This window comes from Octodon degus, unplaced genomic scaffold (genome assembly GCF_000260255.1).
Source record: "Octodon degus isolate 3935 unplaced genomic scaffold, OctDeg1.0 scaffold00012, whole genome shotgun sequence".
Lineage (NCBI taxonomy): Eukaryota > Metazoa > Chordata > Mammalia > Rodentia > Octodontidae > Octodon > Octodon degus.
In genome coordinates this window covers 9,386,806-9,408,342 of record NW_004524588.1, presented here as the reverse complement: position 1 = coordinate 9,408,342, position 21,537 = coordinate 9,386,806, and the positions used below count along the sequence as shown (strand labels likewise).

Here is a 21,537-nt window from a genome sequence, read left to right as displayed (position 1 = left end):
TGGGTGTTAATGTAAATTTGAGTCATTTTAAACTGCATTTCTATGCTGTTTTAGTTGAAAATGTTGCATGGCAGTAATTGTTACTTGCTTTTATAACTGTATTTTGTACATTTTGAATCTCTTTGTATAAGGCCATAGATTCCTGAATTATGGGTTTTAGTGCACTTAATATTAGCTTGCTTAAGATACACTTTTAATCAAGTAGAACAAAAAATATAAGTGGCATTTATACATGCAGAAACTATTAAAGTATTTAGTATATAAAATATTTTGAATACACAGCTCTTCTGTCAGTGAACTCGGCATTGTGTTCCTTACACTAAATTACACAGGCTGTCTGGATAATTGAATTGGAACTTCATCTGCATGTGTATATATGCCAAATTGTCAGCATGACACAATTGACAGATGTTATTTTTGTATTTTTTAAAAAAGTTTGTTTGTATATAAAATTTTTTTTATTTCTTTTGTGCAGATCAATTTTTAAATTCATGTAGGTAGGTACTTTACACTTGTAAACTATGAAGCGTCAATGTTAGCCGGACAGTGTGACGGAGCAGTGGAAGTCGGAGTTCAGGGATGGCGCAGCAGCCATCCCTGAAATTCTAGTTCTGCTTTGCCTTGAAAGCATCATCGATTTGTATTTTCGTGTTAACTACAAAATCGTAGATGTTTCATATTAAAGACAGACCAAAATCAACACATGGAAGCTTCAGACACTTCGGGAAACTTAACTTTAAGTACATTTGGCCTATATTAAATAAAATTTTTATTAACTGCTTCTGACCATATAAAATGCTAATTACAGCAAACCTGGCCACCTTCATAATTATGATAAAAATACTAGGTATAATGTCAGAAGAAAATGCCTAGGAGGTAGCAGATACCTTTGACAAAGTATTTTTCAGAATGGTCACGTAATGTACTTATTTTTAGAATTAAAGATATTGAATGTTTGTTGGGCTTTTACATTTTGGCCAAGCAGGATTCCACATGATCAAATTCTGGAGGACCACTCCTGAATTTAAAGGACTGAAGTGTGTCTTTTAAATTGACTGTCTTAGTTTACTAAAGAATCTTTCTCTGAAGTTTAGAAACATGCTGCTTATGACAGAATTAGGTATTTGAGGTACCAATTGAGTGTTCTGGAATCTTTGTATCATACAACAGAAATATGCAAGATTGATATATGTTGAACATTGAGGTATTTTCACAGATTTGTTTCTTGACAAAAGTTAGAACAGTAGGAAAAGGTACACTGAATACGAATGAATGAGAAAAGCAACTGAGACCTAAAATTTGGCTTTTGATTTTAAATATTTAATTTGTTCCTGTAAACCTTGTCAATAAAAGAAAAGGTAAAAAAAAAAAAAAGAAAGTACCTTACAATAAATAAGCAGACATCATTTACTAAAGATAAATGCCACTAGGCTGAAGTTAACTCTGTCCTACTCATTTTGGGACTACATATTGTTATTTTAAGGTTTAACAATCATTAGGCACTTAAAGATGTCTGGGGCCGACCAAATGGCTCAGCGGATTAAAGTGCCTGCTTAGGCAGGCACAGGGGCTGGGGGGAATTCTATCCCAGGTCTGCTGTGCTGGCCTCACCCCCAGGGTGCACTGAGACAGTGATTGAGACTGGGCGTGGTGGCGCACGCCTGTAATCCCAGCACTTGGGAGGCTGTAAACAGGAGGATCACTACAAGTCTGATCTGCATAGTGAGACCCTGTAGACTCTGTAGTTCTAAGTACAAAAAAAAAAAAAAAAAGTCTGATATTGAACTAAATTTGTGGAGGTATTTAGCATTTTGAACCGTATTCCAAAGATAATTTTATTCTCAAATGGGCTCCTTAGATTGTCATCATACTGTTCCACCAGGAAATTAAATTCAATTATCTCAAGGTTCCTAGGAAACATCTGGACATTACTTTGGCATGAACCTGCTTTGAGATGATTTTGACCTCCTGCCTTGACATAATTAGGGTTTTGGTAAGAATAATTAAATTTAAATGAACAAGTTTTTTTTTTTTTAATTTTAGCAAAAACTTCATAGGTATAACTTAAAACTTGAGTAAACCACTGATAGCAACTTATTTAAAAAGATATGAATAAACAAACAAGACCTTCAATTTCTTTTGTAGGAAAGTAAGCCAGGTAAGGATTCTGAAGATTGCTTCTCAGTAGTGGCGAAGTCAGACAGTTTTAAAGACTTTAGTGCATGGGCTCTTTTAAGGATATTAGGTTACTGGAGGACGAAATGAATACTTTGCAACCACAGCATCAAGCGAGAAACGGCATTACTCGGTATTCCTCAGCCTTCATTGAAAACAGCTCGAAATGGAATGCTAAACACTTATTTTGTTGTTGTTGTTCACTTAAAGTAAGCATTTTAATTGCAATAAGAATTTCAATTTTAAAGTTAGCCATTCTAAAAGCTAAAATCCATATTTCTGATCTGAAATCATTTTCCAAATACAAATGTTCTCCCTCTGAGCACCCTAGCAACAAGATCTGGTGAGAACTGTACCCTAGACGCATCTTGGAAAGCGCTGCTAAGGGCAGAACTTCTCCGCCTCAGCTCGTACCCCCAGAGCAGAAGGGTGCAATCAAAATGCAAACCCAGAAGATGTCAGCTTATTTTAGCACATTAAGACTTTAGAGGCTTCTAACTGAATGCAATTGACTCTAATTTATTGCTCTTAGTCACTAAGCCATTTGTCTGAAGCTTGTAGACATCAAGGTCAGTTGGAGGGCAGTCTGTTGCCTTATAGCAAATAGTTACTTGGTCTAGCTGTTATTTATGGGATGACTTGTTACGTAGAATGCTAGTCACTCTTCCTTTCTTCTGTGGCTTTTTTTAAGCCTTACTGATAGGATGAGTAAAAAGAAAAAAACAACAGGAAACAAGCAGTACAATGAAATAAAACTCTTTGTTAAACATCATACTTCTAAGTATTTCTGTATACTGGATTGTAAAACCCATGAAATGAGAACACTTTTGTCTGTTTTGCTCATAATGCTTCCAATGGCTCTAGATTTGTGGCATGATCAGCCTCAGAGAATTTGTATTTAACCTGCATTTTCATGGACTCTGAACTCATGTACAGTTCAATGGGCAGACATGTTCCCCAACCAAATCCTGGCATTTCTTCCTGAGATGATGGCTGGAACTATTTACACATTCTTTGGGGGCGTAGTTGTTGGCATTTCATGGTCAGTAGGTTGTTCCTCAATGAGGTAAGGGTAACCCACATTAGTTCTTTGACTTTGGTGTGATATTTACAGGCTGAAATGTCACGTGTAATGGCAGATTTGCAACCTGTTTTGAATTTTCCATAACTCAAGTTATTGTATTTCTCAAGGACTTGATTTGCTGGAAGAATTTCAATAGAATTCTTGCCAGCCATAAAGCAGTAGACATTCCTTAGCAATTACACTAACTTTGAGACCATCAATTAACGCCGGAGTGGACATTACTTTATGAATCTGGGGAAGAAACAAATGTTGGAAGATTCATCAGAATGATGTCAGCCAGTCCTGACTTAGATATTTAAAAGGAGTGTCTTTATACTTTTTCAGAAAATACTTTGCTGCAATATCATAAGCTACAGATATGAAAACGATCAAGTCACTGAAATGGTATTATTCATTAGGCCGATCAGGTAAGATGCAAGAAATTTCCATCTAGAAAAATTCACCTTTAAAAAATAGGCTTAACAAGAGTCTATGCAAGATGAATCCAACTGAGTGACTCATCGTTTTCTAAGTGTTCATATCAGCAATGTTATGTTACCTAATATACCGTCGCAAACAGTTTGAGGACCAGAGCAGAAACAAAGCATCACTCTGGATGTGTGCTAAGCATTTATTTAGACTTTTAGTTGAGGTAACACTTGATTCCCTGAGACAAAGGATGAGATTGCAGGGTTTGTGGAAATATAACCCTGTACAGTAATCATTAAGGAATTACCTGAAATTTGAGCACAGTCCATTGTCTAGTGAAAATATGGAGAGACAAAGGGAAAAAAAATTCCTTGGGTACTAAGACTTTTAAAAGTGATAGAATTTAAAACACGTGACTAAAATCTTAAAAGGCAAGACAATTAAGTAAAATGAAAGCACTGAGATAAACATCATAAAAAAGATTTTCCTGTCTTGCAAAAAAATGTAGAGTAAACACAAGGTTTGGGGTCAAGCAGAGGACTGTGGTGAAATGGCCCTGCTTGTGTGTTTAAGGAGAAAGAAAACTAAATATTCAGGTAATTCTGACTCAAGTAGAGTTAAAAAAACAAACAAACAAACAAACAAAAAAACAGTAGCTAGGATTGACTGCATCACAGAGGTTTTTAAACTTTTAACTATTATTGAAAACTAGTTTTGTTTATACGGGTCACATATATCATTAATTGTCATAACAGAAATAAAATCAAGATATTTAAGAAATACTAATTCATTCAAAATGACATTAATAAACCCATTTCATCCTAACTAAGATGTTGTATTTCTATTAAAAATGGTCATACTGGACCAGGGAGACAGCTCGGTGGTCTAAGTGTCTGCCTGGCAAGTTTGATGCCTGGTAAGTTTGATCCCTGCCACCATGCCAAGCTGGTCACTGAAACTGGACGTGGTGGTACACACCTGTAATCCCAGCACAGCACAGTGAGACAGGAGGATCACTATAAGTCCAAGCTACATAGAAGATCCTGTAACAAGTAAACAAATAATAAATAACAGATTTTTGAAACAATTTAAAAAAATGATCGTATTTTCAAAAACAAAGGGAATACTTAGGGACAAGTGATAATGGTTTATATTTTTGCATTTCTCTTCATTCTCTGGACCCATAGAAAAGACTCAAGCTTCTTACTCTCTTTCTACAGTAAGTCTGTTGCAAAAGTACAAGTCACATAACCCTGAGAAGCTCTACACTCACAAACAAGTGTGAGAAAGGCAAATGATATCTTAAAATTACTATGGAAACACTTTTGGTCTGGTGAGATCCCCAGGGACATTTTGGAAACTTCAGGCCTCACGGTGAGAATGTGGGACATTCAGCCCCACTTTGTGTGTGTCTCTGCCAGGGTTTGGGGAGGAGGGCACATCAAATCTGCACTTGTGTGTGTTTCTAAGCTGGCAGACCCTTGTCCTCCGTGGATACAAACTGGCTTAGAAGTCATCTGACTAACAATGATTTTTTCATATTGCCATTTATTTTCTCTCTTCCCAAACCTTTATAATTCTTCTCTTCTCAGACAGCTACAGGAATGCTACAGAGAGTCAGGCAAACTACAACAGGGCCAGTGGTGTCATGCAATGAAATTTTAACAGAAAAATATGTTTTTCAACTTCTTCCAGCTGACTTGTTATTTTTTGTCACTTCTGATGGTTTTTCCCTTTTGTTCCTCTTTCTCTAGTTTGAAAATTATATGGAAACAATATCTTATTCAAAGAACTCTTGAAGTGATAGGTGAAAGCTAAATGTGATGTAAGAAATAATGACCTTTGAAAAAAAGCCACTTTCAGTAAGCTGAAAAGGAAAGAAATCTGAGATCAACTTTAAGCATAATAGAAATGTCAACCTTCAGAACACACAGCAAGAATTCATGCAGAATGCCACGGGGCTATTCATAGTTAAAAGCCCCAATGTCAGGTTAGAATTAGAAAATCATTAGAACTGCAGAAGTGTTTCTCCAATAGTTTGAGACTGATGACATACAACATCAGCTGGCAGAAAAATATCAATATGAATATCAGTGCTATGCTTCTAGCACTAAAAAATACGAGATCTGACAGAAGAAATTTTTTTCCAAGTAAAATGATGAAGAAGGATTCTTCAGTATGACTGTGAATTTCTACTGAATAATGGATGCTCTTCTAAGGATTTTTACATGGCTGTAGAATAATAGAGCCCAAGGAAACCTGGAAACCTAGTTCAGTCTTGTTATTATACATAGATAAAGAAAGCAAAACAGAGTTTAAGCAGTATTCCTAAAGATATTTGTGGCACTGGAATGAGAATCCTCAGGAGAATAGACTCTTGACATTTTGACTAGACTTTACTATACCTTTTATATGAAAGCACATGGCCAGCTTGGGTGTATTATTTATGTACTGCACTCTACGTTAAACAATGGAGACATATAGTAAACTGTGTGATGTGTTTAATTGGACTGGAGCATTGTCCCAGTTATGGACTAAAAAGTATAAGAATTTCAGACCCAAAAAGTCATAAAACCTGTATATAATTTCCTGATTGATGATTTATAGACTGTCATATAGAATTTGTACTTAACCCTATAGTTATGGTACTAATGAATCAAAATGTATATTTGTCATTTTGTTTGTTATTTATTTGTTTATTTACTTATTTATTTATTTTGGGGATAAGATCTTGTTATGTAGTCCAGGCTGGTCTTGAAATCACAGCAATCCTCCTACCTCAGTCTCCTGAGTGCTGGGATTAGAGGTGTGTGTTACCAGGTTTGGCTCCAAAGAGTAGTTCTTGATTTTGTTCCTCTTTTATGATTGCAATTCCATTCTACTTATAGACAACATTTAAAAGTCACTGACATAAAGCAAGCTTTGTACTGAAGTCACCATACAGATTCTGTGTTTGGATGCATTAAACATGAAATGCAAAAGTAGTATGACAGGCTTAAAAAGACTAAAAGATTTCAAGTCTAAATACCAAGACTGTTCTTTTCCTCCCTTATGGTTTCTTTCTAAGCACATTCATGTATATCCTTGACTTAATTTCCATCCTTCTATGGATGGTTCCACATTGAAATCTCTAGCTTAGACTTTTTTGAGTTTCTAGAACTGTAGACTTAGTCATTTCAAAATCTGTTTTTTTTTTTTTTTTTTTTTTTTTTTTTTTTGTTTGTTTGTTTTTTTTTGTGGAACCAGGGATTGAACTCAGGACCTTGTGCTTGCCAGGGAAACGCTTATTCCACTGAGCCATCTCCCCGGCCCCAAACTTAGTCATTTCAAACTCAATTTAAAGCCAGCATATCGAACCTGAACAATGAGATTCTTTTTAATAAAATTGGTCATCTAATATGCCCTGTTTTGGTGAATATTTGTAATAAAACCTACTTATATAAGATGAAAACATAGATATAATCCTTGATACTTCTCTTCTTCATTGCCACCAGTCCTATACACAATCCTTTGTTGTTATTCCTAAATGTTTTCTAGTTTTGTTCCTTTTATTACAGCAACATGGTCACCTTTGTCTATTTTCCTTCCCTTCTCTGACACCTGGATCACTTCCATAGCTTCCTAACTGGATATCCCCAATCTACTTTAGCTTTTCTTTTTTTTTTTTTTTTTTTTTTTTTTTTTTTTTTTTTTTTACCAAATCTGTGCTTCACTTAGAAACCAATAAGATCTTTACATGATGAAATAGTGTTCAAAATATTTTCTCACAATAATTTGTGTCTTCTCATTGTTAATGGAATAAGGGCCAAGTCACCAACCCTGGCCTTATTGAGAAGTCCATAACACAGTTATCCAATCCTATCTGGACACGGCATTTTTTTTTTTTTTTTTTTTTTTTTTTTATGTAGTATGCCAAGCCTTGACTGCAGATATTCACTCTCTTCTAGTGTTGTAAATATGGTTAGTATCCCAGTACCTAATCACATTTAGTTAACCTGAGGCCAGAAAATTCTTCTCTTCCTTTTCCTTTCATAGTACTTCATTCTCACTCCTGCTTTGCATCTGAACTCAAACAACTTCCCTCTGGGCAAATTTTGCCCATGTTGAAGAAAAGATTTGTTTCCGGTGTTGTATATCCTGTCTTAGAACCACTAGACATTCATTCAGAAATGTCATCATAGTTGTTGTTTTATATTTATAGTTGGGTGATGAGCTTTTAATCTTCTTCCAACAGATTGTAACTCCATGAGGAGACTGTTTCTGTTTGCTAACTATGCTAGTTTCAGGGCCCTATGGAGAGGCAACACGAGGAGGCTGTCAATAAGTTTATATTAATAAATGGATAAATAAAATATACTTCAATGTCTTCATCTGTATAGTGGGAATCAGTAGAATGGGGGAAATTGTGGAAGTTGATAATAATTTAAGAAAGGGGTTGTCCTGCACATCAGATTATATAACATTGCTAAGCTGTTTTATAAATTTTGTCAACAAGTGTAGAGTATTTTTTGATACACTTTCATAAGCTTCATAATACAAATCACTTTAAGTTATTGACACTTAATAGAAATGTTGCATTACACATGATGTTATTGGTATTTAGAATTTGACAACAGCATCTGAAAACTCTAAATTCTCTTAAAAATAAAATTATAAAGAGGATACTGATGATAAGGATGATTGGTCATCTTTACTGAATGCTTTCAAAAGTACTTCCCCTTATTTAGACACCACTCCTAGATAAATATATAATGCTATTACTTCCCATTTTATAGGTAAAGAAACCAGTCTAAGTCATGCAAGCACTGTGTGGCAGAGCAGATAGAGCTAATTTCGGAACTATTTGTCATTTATGAAATTGAAAAGAAACTTAAGAAACACCTTCGAAGGTACACAGAGAGGACAGGCAGTTCCCCTGACCTCATTTCCTGCTCCCCACATGGATTTTCTTTGATGGAGAATACAGCTGTACTTTAATTCTTGAACACCTTCGTTTGCACACAATTAGGTTCACAAAAGAAAGCAGTTTAAAAAAATTTTGGTTTGTTTGTGAACTCTGCCTTGGGTGAGGAACACTGCAGTGGCCGTCTTTTACAGAGTGCTGGGACAAATTAAGCTCGGACCCAACGTTCCTTTCTAGCGACATTTTCACATTTTTCTCTAGCATGTGTATATTGATCTATAAGTTTGTTTATATTTTTCATTCACTTCCACATGAGAGAAAGAAGTGGAGACAATTTCCATTTGCACTTTTGTTCTGATGCTTGGGTTTTGATTTTATTTTGTCACTTTACCTGTCCCTCTGGTTTTTGTTTTTCTCTTTATGTATCCTTTCCCTCAGTTCTCAAACATATCTGCAGTATTTGGGTTTAGACAGGCATATCTCACCAGAAAGATAGCTCAGTGTCCTAACTGCCTGGCAAGTGCAAGATCCTGAGTGGGATCTCCAGAAAAAAGCAGGCATATAAACTCCAAACATCAAAAATCTTTTTCTAACATTCTCTAACTTGAGCTTTCTTCTTGCCTTTATCATTAGTCAATTCCAAGAGACACAATTTATTTCTCTCTTCACTCCTCAAAAACTGGAAGTATGGGATTCAAATCTATTGTTACTAAAATTATTATTATTATTATTGTTGTTGTTGTTATTATTATTATTATTATTATTTATTTTGTGCAGGGTCTCACTACACAGCTTGCACTCCTAGTGATCCTCCTGTTTTCAAGCCTCCCAGCACTGGGATTACTGGCGTGCGCCACCATGCCTGGACTCAGTTGTTGGCTCAGTGTGTCTGGGGGTGGGGCTGGCAAGGCATGTGGTGCCAGGGATTGAACCCTCAGCTCCATGAATGTACAATTAAGCAATTTCACCTCTTGACATGTGTCCAAAGAAATTGAAGTTGGAAAGTTAAAGAGACATCTGTACTGTAATGCAAATTTCAGCATTATTCACAGTATCTAGGACACAAAAGCAAGTAAAAATGTTCACTAATAAAGGGATAGAAAATATGGTATAGACATGTAACGGAATATTACAGAGCCTCTCAAAGTAAAGACTGCCATTTTTGAGAACATAGATTAACACAGAAGATATTATAGTAAATGAAATAAGCTGGGTTCAGAAAGACAATAGTGTATGATAGCACATATATGTGGACTGTAAATAAACACAGATTCCATAGAAACTGAGTAGAAAGGTGGTTAGCAGAGGTTGGTAAGGGGAAAGATGATCAAAGGGGGCCAATTTCAGTTGGACTGGCAAAGCGAGTTTGGTGATCTGTAACACTGCTGATAACCACAGTGAGGAGCAATGTTATACTGTTTACTTCAAAAATTGCAGAAAGGAAGACATTTAAAGATTTTTATCATAAAATGGTAAGGTGGAGAGTTTCTTTAGTTTTATTTAAACTTTATGCAATGCTTACATATGTCAAAAGATTATATTGTCCTCCACAAATGTATGCAATTATTATTTGTTCATAAAAATAAATTTTAAAATCCGCTTTCACTCACAGATATAACCAATAACCATTCTACCTCCAAATCCATTCATGTATTTTTAGATCTAACAATTTAATTCTCTAAAACCTTAGCAAATCCATGAATGCTAAACTATCACCCCTCCTGTGTATTCTCCACCATGTTGGTAATTTCTTCATGTTTTCTTTCTTGGCTGTTTTTACTTTGCACTCCCCTTAAAAAGCTGCCACTCTCAAGGGTTCTATCTTTGATTAGTTCAATATTTCTTCTGGGCTGGGGAGATGGCTCAGTGGAATAACTGCTTCCCTGGCAAGCGTATTGGCCTGTGTTCAATCCCCGGTTCTGCCAAAACCAAAAAACAACCCTTTGTTTTCTTTTCTTGTATTTTAGGGAAGGGTCTACACAGGATGTTCAGGGTCTCACTACTAGATCGGACTCATAGTGATCTGCCTGTTTACAGCCTCCCAAGAGCTGGGATTACAGGCACGGGCCACCACATCCAGTCTCAGTTGCCATCTGAGTGTACCCTGGAGGTGGGGGGCCAGCATGGCAGGTCAGAGGATCGAACCCCTGGCTCCTGGGCCTGCTTGCAGGCACTTTAATCCACTGAGCTATTTCGCTGGCCCTCTTCTGTTTTCTTATAAGACCTCTATTTCTCTTCTACTTTTGTGGCTTCCTTCACTAATTGAAAGGCAACCAATTGTAATACTTTCAAATTCTGGTCACTCTGCTAAGCATCAGCTCTGCGCATGCAGCTGACTGCTAGACACATTTTCCTGGAAATCCCCTTTTGAGGATTAAAAAAAAAAAGTAAGACATTCAAAATAGGATTCAACTTTCACTCCCAAAATGTCCCTCCTCCAAAACCCTTGCCAAGGCTGATAATATAATTTTCTCTCATTAACCAAAATCAGGAAGCTCAAAATTTTCCCTATCTCTTCTGTCTTTGTTACTTCCTCTGAAGTATCTTACAAAACTGCTCTGTGGAAACCTAATACCATTCAGCCTAAGCCACAACCATATTTCAAATAGATTATTCCCATATCTGACACCTATCTAATATTCTTTCTCTCACTTTCTTTTTAAAATCCATCCCTCACATTGATGCCAGAACTATCCTTATGTAATATAAATCTGTCATATGACTCCTACTTTTAACAGAGTTTCTTGGGTTTCTATAGAAAGTCTGTATATCTTACCTGACTCAAGCAGTCAGAAACCATCTAAATGGCACCAACTACTTCATCATAGCATTGCAGTATAATTCTATTATCTTAAATTCATTCACTATTGTCTGAATTTCCACAATGATATACATGCTAGTCTTACTTCAAGAAATTTCTGTGAATAATGTGATTTGGAATTAAATTTCCTTGCAAAGATTCTCTTACTTTCTCTGCAAGCATTTATGCTTCTCTTCTTTGGGTTCATATAACTTTTACTACCTACTTTAATCATAGCAGAGAGTACACTGTGTAGTGAACTCTAGCTTGAGTCTTTCTCTATAAACTCTGTGTTTTTATAGAGTCAGTCGCTGTGGCTTATTCTTTTTTCTTTGACTCAGCCCTTACAATTTTCCTCCACACACATTTTCACTTAATAAACAAATAGGAAGTGTATATCATCATCCTTCATTTAATTATCAAACTGCACAAGTTTTCAACTGTCTCACTACTGTATAGGCCATTCTTTCTACTTACAAGGCTAATCAAAAGTGGCTTAGGGGTTGGGGAGATAGCTCAGTAGAATAAGTGCTTGCCTGGCAAGCTCAAGGGCCTGAGTTCAATCCCCTGCTCAGCCAAAATAAATAAATAAATAAATAAAATAAAAAAAGAGTGGCTTAAGTCTAAACTAAACTGTACAAGAAACAATGCAGTAGTTTGCTGCAAATGTTTTGTTGAACAGCTTGTCTGAGAAATGACTTTGGAAACTACTGCTCTGCTTGTTAAGCTTTGCTTTTCTTCCTGCAAAACAATAATTTTACATCATGTGGGATCAGGTTCTGGTGCCTTGTCAAATTTTTATTTAAGCTCCTGATGTAATCCTCCAATGCCAACTCAGGGTTGCTATTTTTAAATGAATACTTTCCTTGAACTGACTTTTAATTCCTTTGGTAATTTCTGCTTGCTGTTAGCAGTTGAATAGTTGTGCCTGCGCATCAGGGTTCAGGAAAATGGCAACGTCTGCCAACAACCACAAACCTTAGCCCTGGGTCTCTGTTTCCTTGGGAGCCCCACCTTCTCTAATGGAAGTATCAGTACCCAGCGAGCACTCTGCTGGCACTCAGTCGTGGAAATATTAACACTTTGTGTCCTCTTCTAGGTAAATTAAATTTCATCATGTTTCTGGCTTTAAAAAAACCTAAAAGGAGCTGGTGGCTGTTCAAACAAGATGAAAGTACCAGCCATATTAAAACTTCTCCAAGCTCAAAATGGAGCACCCCAGTTCTCAAGAGGTTAAACCATTTAAGAAAACAGCCTCCTATTCGAAGGGGGAAAATATAGAACTCTGAAAACTCATTTAACAAGTGCATACTGTTTGTTCTCAGAAAAGTCAGCTTTTTGAATTTAGAGGAGTTGAAAGGTTCATTTCTGGAAACGGCTTGTCCTCGAGTTTTTTTAATAGTTCAGTTAAACTGGAAGTGGGAGTCACAAGATGAGTACAAAGGAAATATTCCAATCTTTTCAGTGACCCGATTTGGTGCATGATAAAGAAGTTTGCAGTGTGCCAATAAATCAAGACTTAACTCGGTTTTCCAAATGAAGCATAATAGTCTTCTACTTTGAAACAAGTTCCTCTAATAGCTATTAAAATCTGATTATTCAGCAAAAAAGAATTTACAGAGTGAAGGAAAAACATCTGAACATGGTAAGATAGCTAAGCACTGTTATTTACAATCTTAAAAGCTATTTAAGGATAGTCAGTATATTAAAAATGTAAGCAGAGGGTTTATGTAGGAAGGCTGGGAATCCTAATGGTTAAAATTGCAAGCTCTGTTTTCATGAATGCCTGGATTTAATTTTTACCTCAATTTACTAGGTCATATGGGACAATTAATCCTGTGTAAATTTTAGTTTGTACCAATGAAAAATCAGAATAACAGTAGTATATGCTTTCCTGGGTTATTATGGACACTAAAATGAGACCGTATTTAAGGGCACTAAATAACATTGGATCTGTACGCTTAAAGATTAGAAGAGTAACATAGATTTTTTCAGGATCTGTTTAGGGAGAGAAGTAGAACTATACTTTGTTATTAATGATTAGACTATTAAAGTTTCTCCAGTTAATTCTTTCATTTATGTCTACCCAAAGCAATATTACCTTTTAAAAAATGTATTTAGTACAGGGTCTACAGGGTCTCACTACACAGATCGACTCATAGTGATCCTCCTGTTTTCAGCCTCTCAAGAGCTGGGATTACAGGTGCTCGCCACCACATCCAGTCTCAGTTGCCATCTCAGTGCGCCCCGGGAGCTACACAGAGGATCAAACCTCAGTCCCTGTGTCTGCTGAGCTATCTTCCCAGCCCCACTACTACTTTTTTAATAAAGACTTTTGTAAGACATTTCCTTGTCTTTACAAAAGTTTGAATACATTTAAATATGGTTAGTTAATATATAGAATGATGTGTATCTTAATAAAACAATTTAAAAATAAAAGTTCCATTGGAAACCTGTCCCACTAGTAGACTGGGCATGGTGGCAAGCACTATAGTTCCAGCATTTGGAAGGCAGAAAACAGGAGGATACTACAAGTCCAATCTGTGTAGTGAGACCCTGTAGACCCTGCACTAAATACATGAAAATAAGAAACTTGTTTCACTAGAAAATTAAGCTTTCAACACTATACAGATATTTATTATTCTTTCACAGCTATTTTCTTACTAGTTTTAAATTGCTTCATTGACAAATAATTCTAATATTATACAGTTTGCCCTCACTTAAAGTACAATTCAATGTTTTTTTAAAAACGCATTCGCAGACTTGTGCAATCATAACCACCAAAAGAAAACCCCTTACCCATTACTGGTCTTTTTCCATTTCTCTCCAACCTGCCCTAGCCCTCAGCTCACATTGCAGGGCTTTGTGTCTCTAAGATTTGCCAATGTTTACTTGTCACATAAACGGAATTATATGTAATATACGCTCTTTGTAATTGGCTTCTGCCACTTAGCATAGCATTTAAAAAACCATCCATGTTGTACCACATACAATATCAGTGTTTCTTCCTTTTTATTATCAAATAGTACTGCATTATACAATGGACCATATCTTATTTATCAAACTATTAGTTGAGGGACATTTGGGTTCTTTTTACTTTTCGTCCATTGAAATAATACCACTATGAACATTTATGTATGAGTTTTTTAGTGGAAATATTTTTATTTAACTTAAGTATTTACTTAAGGGTGCAATTATTGTGTCATGTGTTGACTCTATGGTTAACATTTAAGGAATTGCTACACTCTACCTTTTTTCTTTCTTTCTTTTCTTTTTTCTTTTGCTACCAGGGATTAAACTCAGGACCTTATGCTTGCCAGGCAGATACTTATACCACTGAGCTATCGCCCCGTCCCACCTACACTCTTTTCTAATGTGATTATACACCGGTTTTTTTTCTTTTTTAGAGACAAAGAAGCTTCTGATTTCTCCATATTCTCACCAAAATTTTTTTATTTTTGTCTTCTTTAATTTTATCCAATCCCAATTAGCAGTATTTCATATGGTTTTCATTTGCATTTTGTTAACAGTTGATTATATTGAACACCTTTTGCTATGCTCATTGGATATTTGTACATTTTCTTAGAGAAAATCCTTTATCTGTTATTAAACTAGGTTATTTATCATCTTTTTGTGAAGTTTTCAGAGTCTTTGCATACTCCTCATACAATTCCTTTATTGGGTGTATGATTTGGCAGCATTTCATCTTACTCTACCAGTTGTTATTGTTCCATTTTGAACCAATCCTATTTTTGTTATTCACTTCAGGAATGACAAAATCATACTTGTCCTAATATTCTGTCTTCAGGAAACATAACTAGCATTTGGCAAATAATTTCAGCTATTTTTTATATCTTAACCAGAAAAACACATTAGGACAAAGGTAGAAATGACAACTTGCCTTTTCCAAAATATTCATTAAACATTAACATGATGCACTGTGAATGGTCCCAAAGAAATGAATCAATGATCAATTGATTCTCTAACCATACCATTCTTTCGTTAGTTCATTCAACTAATTGAAATAGCAGGAAATAAAATATATATTGAATGTCAAATGAGGCACAAATAATCATAGCATATTTTAGGAAGTGTTTGAGTCAGCACTGAGCAATCACTAAATTCCATGTATTATTTATACCCTCAGAAATAGATACAGTGAAGTCGTCTGTCTTGTGTTGGGTAGCTCTCAACCTGATGTGAATTGAAATATGCCCATGTTTATTGTATATGAACATATTTAAGAAGATGCAGTTCATAAAGTAATAGAGCGCTATACTAGGCAGAAGTGATCAAATAAATGTGTGTGTGTGTGTGTGTGTGTGTGTGTGTGTGTGTGTGTTCCTTTCTGTATAAAGGAAGAAGTGCAAGAATTAATACAAGTAAGATGAACTAAAGTTTCACAGTGGGAATCACAAATGATAATGTGTAAATTCTGAGCTGGATGATTGAAGAGAAGTTGGAAACTGTTAGAAGTAACAGGAAACCAAGACAAAACAAAACAAAATACCCTTTCTCTAGCTTTCCCACCCAAGTGCTATGAGGAAGAACAATATTTGTATATAAGCATATTATGTCATTTTGCAAGTGCTTTTCATCACCCCTTTCCCCACCGTTCTCCTCCGCTCATGGTCCTGAGAGCAGATTCAGAGTATAGGTGGGTATCTATGTCTTGCCTGGCTCAGAGACTGTGGGCTTTCCGGGCATCAGAGAATTGACTCTATTAGGGTAGACTTTGGACTGCTTCTTGGCTTTCAATACAAAGCATTCCTACATTCGTCCACAACTGCTCTCCACAACAGGAAGACATCATTGGCTCCCTACCAAAACCCATGTATTTTATTCTGTGAGAAGATCTGTAGAAGATTCAAGGAGTAGATTTTTTTCCTTTTACTCTCATCATTTTTTTTTTAAATACACCTCCTATAGGCAAAGCATTTTACTACACGTTGCATATTTAAATAATGGATGACACAATTTTGAAAGGGAGAATGGGATTATCATTTTTTACCAAGTTCATATTTTGCTATTAATTTAAGAGCAATGAACTCTTTGTTGAAAAAATTTGTGGCCACCAATTCTACTTCAAATTTAGTGTAAAGACATAATTTAGCCCTCTTCTGCTTCAGTTTGCCATTGAGTGCGTGCTTTCACTTCCTACCCTAACCATATCTTCTCATAAGACTTTCAGAATCAATTGATTCCTGACCAAAAAACCAAAGCAGAATCATCCCATTCCTCAGTGGATTCAGATGAAAACCACTAATAATATTAGGTCCAACTCCAAAAGGAGACTCTGCAGAAGGACCAAGCTAGGACTGCACCGAGTTGCCTGTGAGCTGTAGCAAATTTCCCCTTTGAGAGGCCATAGGATGCCACCCTCTTTAATCATGGTCAAGACAATATTGAATCAAGTTTAAAAAATAACCATTGCCTGGACAGTGGAATATACTTAATCAAGAATCTTTTTTTTTTAATTTTTTGTGATCAGTACTATTGAATGAGCAATAAATTTTTGAATCTTTTAAAAAAAGACTCAGCTGAAGCTTATATTTGCTAGAAATTGGTATTCATAGCTTATAGTTATCTATCTTTAATATCCATAGCTATCAAAATCGGGAACAAATGGAATAGTTGTTGAATTAATTATAAAGGTCCCTATTCTTTTTTCTTTTCAAACAAGTTCTTCTTAGCCAGTAATATCGTGTTCAATAAGCAGTTCATACCTGGAAGACAAAAGTCCAAGTGCTTCCAAGGGATGAGAAAATGTCCAACTCCTCAGGATGCTGTGCATTTCTGAAGTGGTCCTTTCATCCCATCCAGGTGCACTTCCCAGGACCAAAGGGAGGGAGCAGTTTTCATTATTGCAGAAGAGTCGATAAAACCATAAGTATCTTTTCTTCTCCTCTGAGAGTCTGAAAAACCAGATTTGGAACTCAAATTTCCTGGAATTTGCTGCACAAAACTGTTGCCATTAAGTGCAGGGTACAAAATCGTACTCAAGTTCTTTGAGTTCTGTTTAATTTATTTCAGAAAACCAATCTCTTATCTTCTTGGAATACTCTGATAGGCTATTCCACCAACTTATTTTTCAATAGCTGTATTCTCTTATAGAAAAACATTCTACAAAAATCACACTTGTTTTTCCTCCCTTTTACCCTTGCCAATTTTTTTTCAACATGTCATTTTAGTCAGCAAAATTTCTGCCTCCTATTTTATTTTTCTTTGAAGGTTGCAACATGTTGTATTTAAAACAATGGTAATAACCTATTGGTTCTCTTCTTTCTTTTACAAATTAATTTAAACCCAAATGGGACCCTACAGAAATAGCATATATTAAAGATGAGATTCCTTCTTCTGAGAGCAAGTTTCATCAGAGTTCAGAAAAACTCATTGTTAATTTCAAAAACAAAGATCACAATTCATCCTTGCATTCTGGCTTTAGAGTGCACTTGCAGAGTCCACTGGCAGTTTGGGGTGAAAAATACCAATAATGCCATTTTCTTACTGCTCAAGTACTTCCCCCTGGAGAGAGGCCTGAGTCAAAGATCTCAGTCTAGGACAAGGGCCACTGGTTTATCTTGTTCTGCTCACACTGCAGCTGTAGTATTCAGAACCACAGTTCATTTGGAGGACAGTGAGTCTCAAGTGACCATGGCAGCCTTTCAGCCCTGTTTCCTCCAAGTCGCACTGTAGCCCCATTTAAATCAGCCAGGATTCACAAGCAAAGCAATGATAAATATCAAATGACTTTAAATGATAATTATCTCTACAGTTCCTTATGTTTATGTCCCTTTCATAAATGTTATTTTTATCTTTCCCATTGGAAAGCCAACAGGGGGAAAAATCAGTAGTAAATTTACTAAAACGTAAGTTGTTCTGACTAAGTTTTTTTTTCCCTTCAAATACTGAACAGTGAGTTTTTTCCTTTTAGGTCTACTATTGAAGCATAAATTACATGAAAGAAAAAGCAGATTCAGTTCAATAAATTTGGACAAATACATATTTAAGATGATAATCACAGTTCTATCAAGGTATAAAAACATTTTTTTTAATTTTTTTCCTGCCACCAGGGCTAATGGTATGGTTTTCTCTACTCTGAAGTAATGATTGTTCTTTTAGAACTCTGAAATGAAACAGTGGAGTGCACACATTTTTATTTATGGTTTCTTTCTCTCAGTATAATGACTTGAAATGATCCATATTATTGAGTGCATCAAGTTTGTTCCTTTTAATTAGTGAATATTACTTTGCATGAACACATCATAGTTTGCTTATTCATTCTTCTATTTGACAGGCATTGAGTTGCTTCCTTTTTGGGGATATGAATAAAAGTGCTGTGGTTATTTGTGGGCAAGATTTTTATGGTTGTTATTTTTTCCCAGTTCTTCCAAGATAAACTAAGGGGAATGACTGGTCTATAGGTCAAGCAAGTATTTGTCTTTTGGAGAAATTGTGAAATTATCTTCCCACATGGTGGTAAAATTTTGCATTTTCACCTGCAGGATATAATAGCTGCCTACCTTTTCAATGGTATCCATTCAAATGGGTGCATAGTGATATCTATGTCCTTGTGATTGTAATTACTACTTACCTACGTGTAGATCATTTTTCATAGGCCATGTCTTTATACCTTTTCTTTTGAAGTATCTGCTTGTCTTTTGCCCATATTTTTGTTGGATTTATTTACATGATTTTTTATATAGTCTAGATACAAAAATTTTGTCATATAAATATTTTGTTTATATTTTCCCTGAACATGACTTGCCTGTTTGTTTTTGTAGTACCTTTTCAGAAATGGTCTTAAAATTTAATTACTTCAGTTTATAAAATTTTCAATAGTTTCTGCTTTCTCTTTTTTTTTTTCTTAGAAAACTTTGCCTATCCTAACATCCATTCTCCTAAGCTTTCTCTATAGTTCTAGATTTTCAATCTAGGTAATGTATTCTACCCTAATTTAATTTCTGTATGTAATATGGAGTAGGGCTACATTTCCTTTGTTTTTATTTTAATCCCATAAATACTTCTACTTGATGAATAAGCTTTTTTTCATTTATTGCTTTCATAGATTTGTAAAAAAACCCACATTGAACACGTAAGTGGGACCTTGGGTCCCTGTTTTACATTCTATTTGATTCCATTGATTTGGTCCCCTGTCCTTAACACAATACTGCCTTTTGCTTAACTGTTGCCAATTTACAATATCTGAAATAAGATATGCAAACTTACAAACTTTTTATTATTTTCATGATAGTGTGACGATTTATATCTATGTGTTAATTTATAAAATTCATCCAACTCTAATTTTCGCATCAGTTTCTCTATATATGTCCACACACATATAATACATTGACACTGCCTCAGAGGTCACAGCAATCTATTATTATTTGGAGGGTTCTTTTGTTTTTTTCTGTATTTCAATATGGGTAATTTTTTATTGCCCTGACTTCAAGTTCACATTTATATTTTTGTCTACATTGTGCAATCTAGGAAATCTATGCATCTAGTGATTTAATTTTCAGTTTATAAAATTGCCATTTCTTTCTAAATTTTTCATCTTCCACTTATATATATATCTCCTAAAACTTGTACATGTCTTTGTAATACCTGCAGTAAAATAATTGTCTGGTAGCTGAAAAAACTGGTGCCCATTTCTAGTTTATTAAAAAATTTTACTAACTTTTATACCACAAAAGGTTATATTTTCCAGATTTTTCCCATTTACTTTCCTCTTGACAGTACTCTTAGAGATATCCCAATAACTTTTCCAATTAACAAGTGTACATTATACACTTAAGGCTCCACAATGCTGAGGGTTAGCAGTCAGCTACCTTTTGGATGTTGAATGATCCTACGGAAGCTTGTTTTAATGATTTATTAGGTTGGTGCTTAAGCCGGGGCTAGAGGTCAATTCTAATACGTGCACTTCTGGTTTCTGTACTGAATATTTGAGATGTTTAGCAAGCTTTTCCTATTGTTAAGGAATCTATCAGTCTTCAAACACGGTTCAACCTCTCATGTCTACACTCATTTCCCATTTTCCTGCAGGCCTAAAAATGTCCACTTGCTCACAAGGGGCTTGATGCTCAACTACACCTTAAGGGGGCCCTATACAGAGTCTGTAGCTGCCAATCTGCCTACCTTGCTTCCCTCCCATTATGCTCTGAAGAGTCCAGCTGTCTCATCATCACTGAACTCCATTCTTGGCTTTTCTTTTAAATTTCAGCAAAGCTACATACTCTTTGCCAATGCTATGCATCCACGCCCAAAACTACTTTAATCACGAGGCTTATCTCAAGTCCCTTTTGCTCCTGAAAACAGTTGATTCACATATATTGTGGTTGTGTCACAGTTCTTTAAGTGAGTGGGGTTTGTCTGGTGTTAGGTACCCTTTGTGTTGACGTGACAACATTAATTTTTTTTATCAAAATGAATTTTTTATGTTTCATCTAAAGTCTTTCATATATTTGGAACCATTTTTTGGTTGATAAGAAAATAACTTCTTTCAATGTTTAATTTTTAAAGAATGCAAGTACATTTTTATTATATTTCCCTGACTTGGAATTGCTTGAGTCTGAATATATTTGTTCAATTGGAAAGAAGCAAATAATTAAGTCATCACCTGTGTGACAAAATGTTAATGGGCTTAAGCTTCCAATCTGACTGTTATCTGGAATGTTATCAGACTATTAATCTGATTGTAGCACAAGTTTTACCACACTGAAGGCTGAGCTTCATCTGTTTTCACAATTCAGAATGGAACTGTACTGTATTGAACATGAACACTGACAGCTAATCATATTTATACTATTAACATAAATTGAACTGGAAGTACAAAACAAGTAGAACTGAAGTTAATTTTAAAAAGCACTCTTCTAGTATTTAAAGGGAGCTTCTATTATTGTTTTGTTTCACCTTTTTGTTTGAATAGTTTAAAACATGAAAGCATTGGACTTTTATTCACAAATTCTCTCAATACAGCTATGTTGACCTCTTCTATGCAATATGCTTCTAAGTTGAACGCTTTATATTTCTGAGTACAAATTTTAAAAAATGCCTCACCTAGTTAAGATTGTCATAGTCTAATGTAAGAATGAATTGTTGGGCAGGCCAAATAGCTCAGCAGATTAATGCACCTGCATGCAGGAGCAGGGGCTGGAGGGGTAG

The 21,537-nt window shown here is 35.4% G+C and overlaps 1 protein-coding gene across 1 annotated transcript in view; it reads right to left on the bottom strand.

Moving 5' to 3' along the window:
• Window positions 1-21,537, bottom strand: part of Pik3c2g (phosphatidylinositol-4-phosphate 3-kinase catalytic subunit type 2 gamma) — a 379,694-nt gene that overhangs the window by 220,282 nt on the left and 137,875 nt on the right. Inside the window, exon 19 of the mRNA XM_004626203.2 lies at window positions 17,097-17,285. Within this exon, the coding sequence (XP_004626260.1) occupies window positions 17,097-17,285 (189 nt within the window). The remainder of the gene's footprint in view (window positions 1-17,096; window positions 17,286-21,537) is intronic.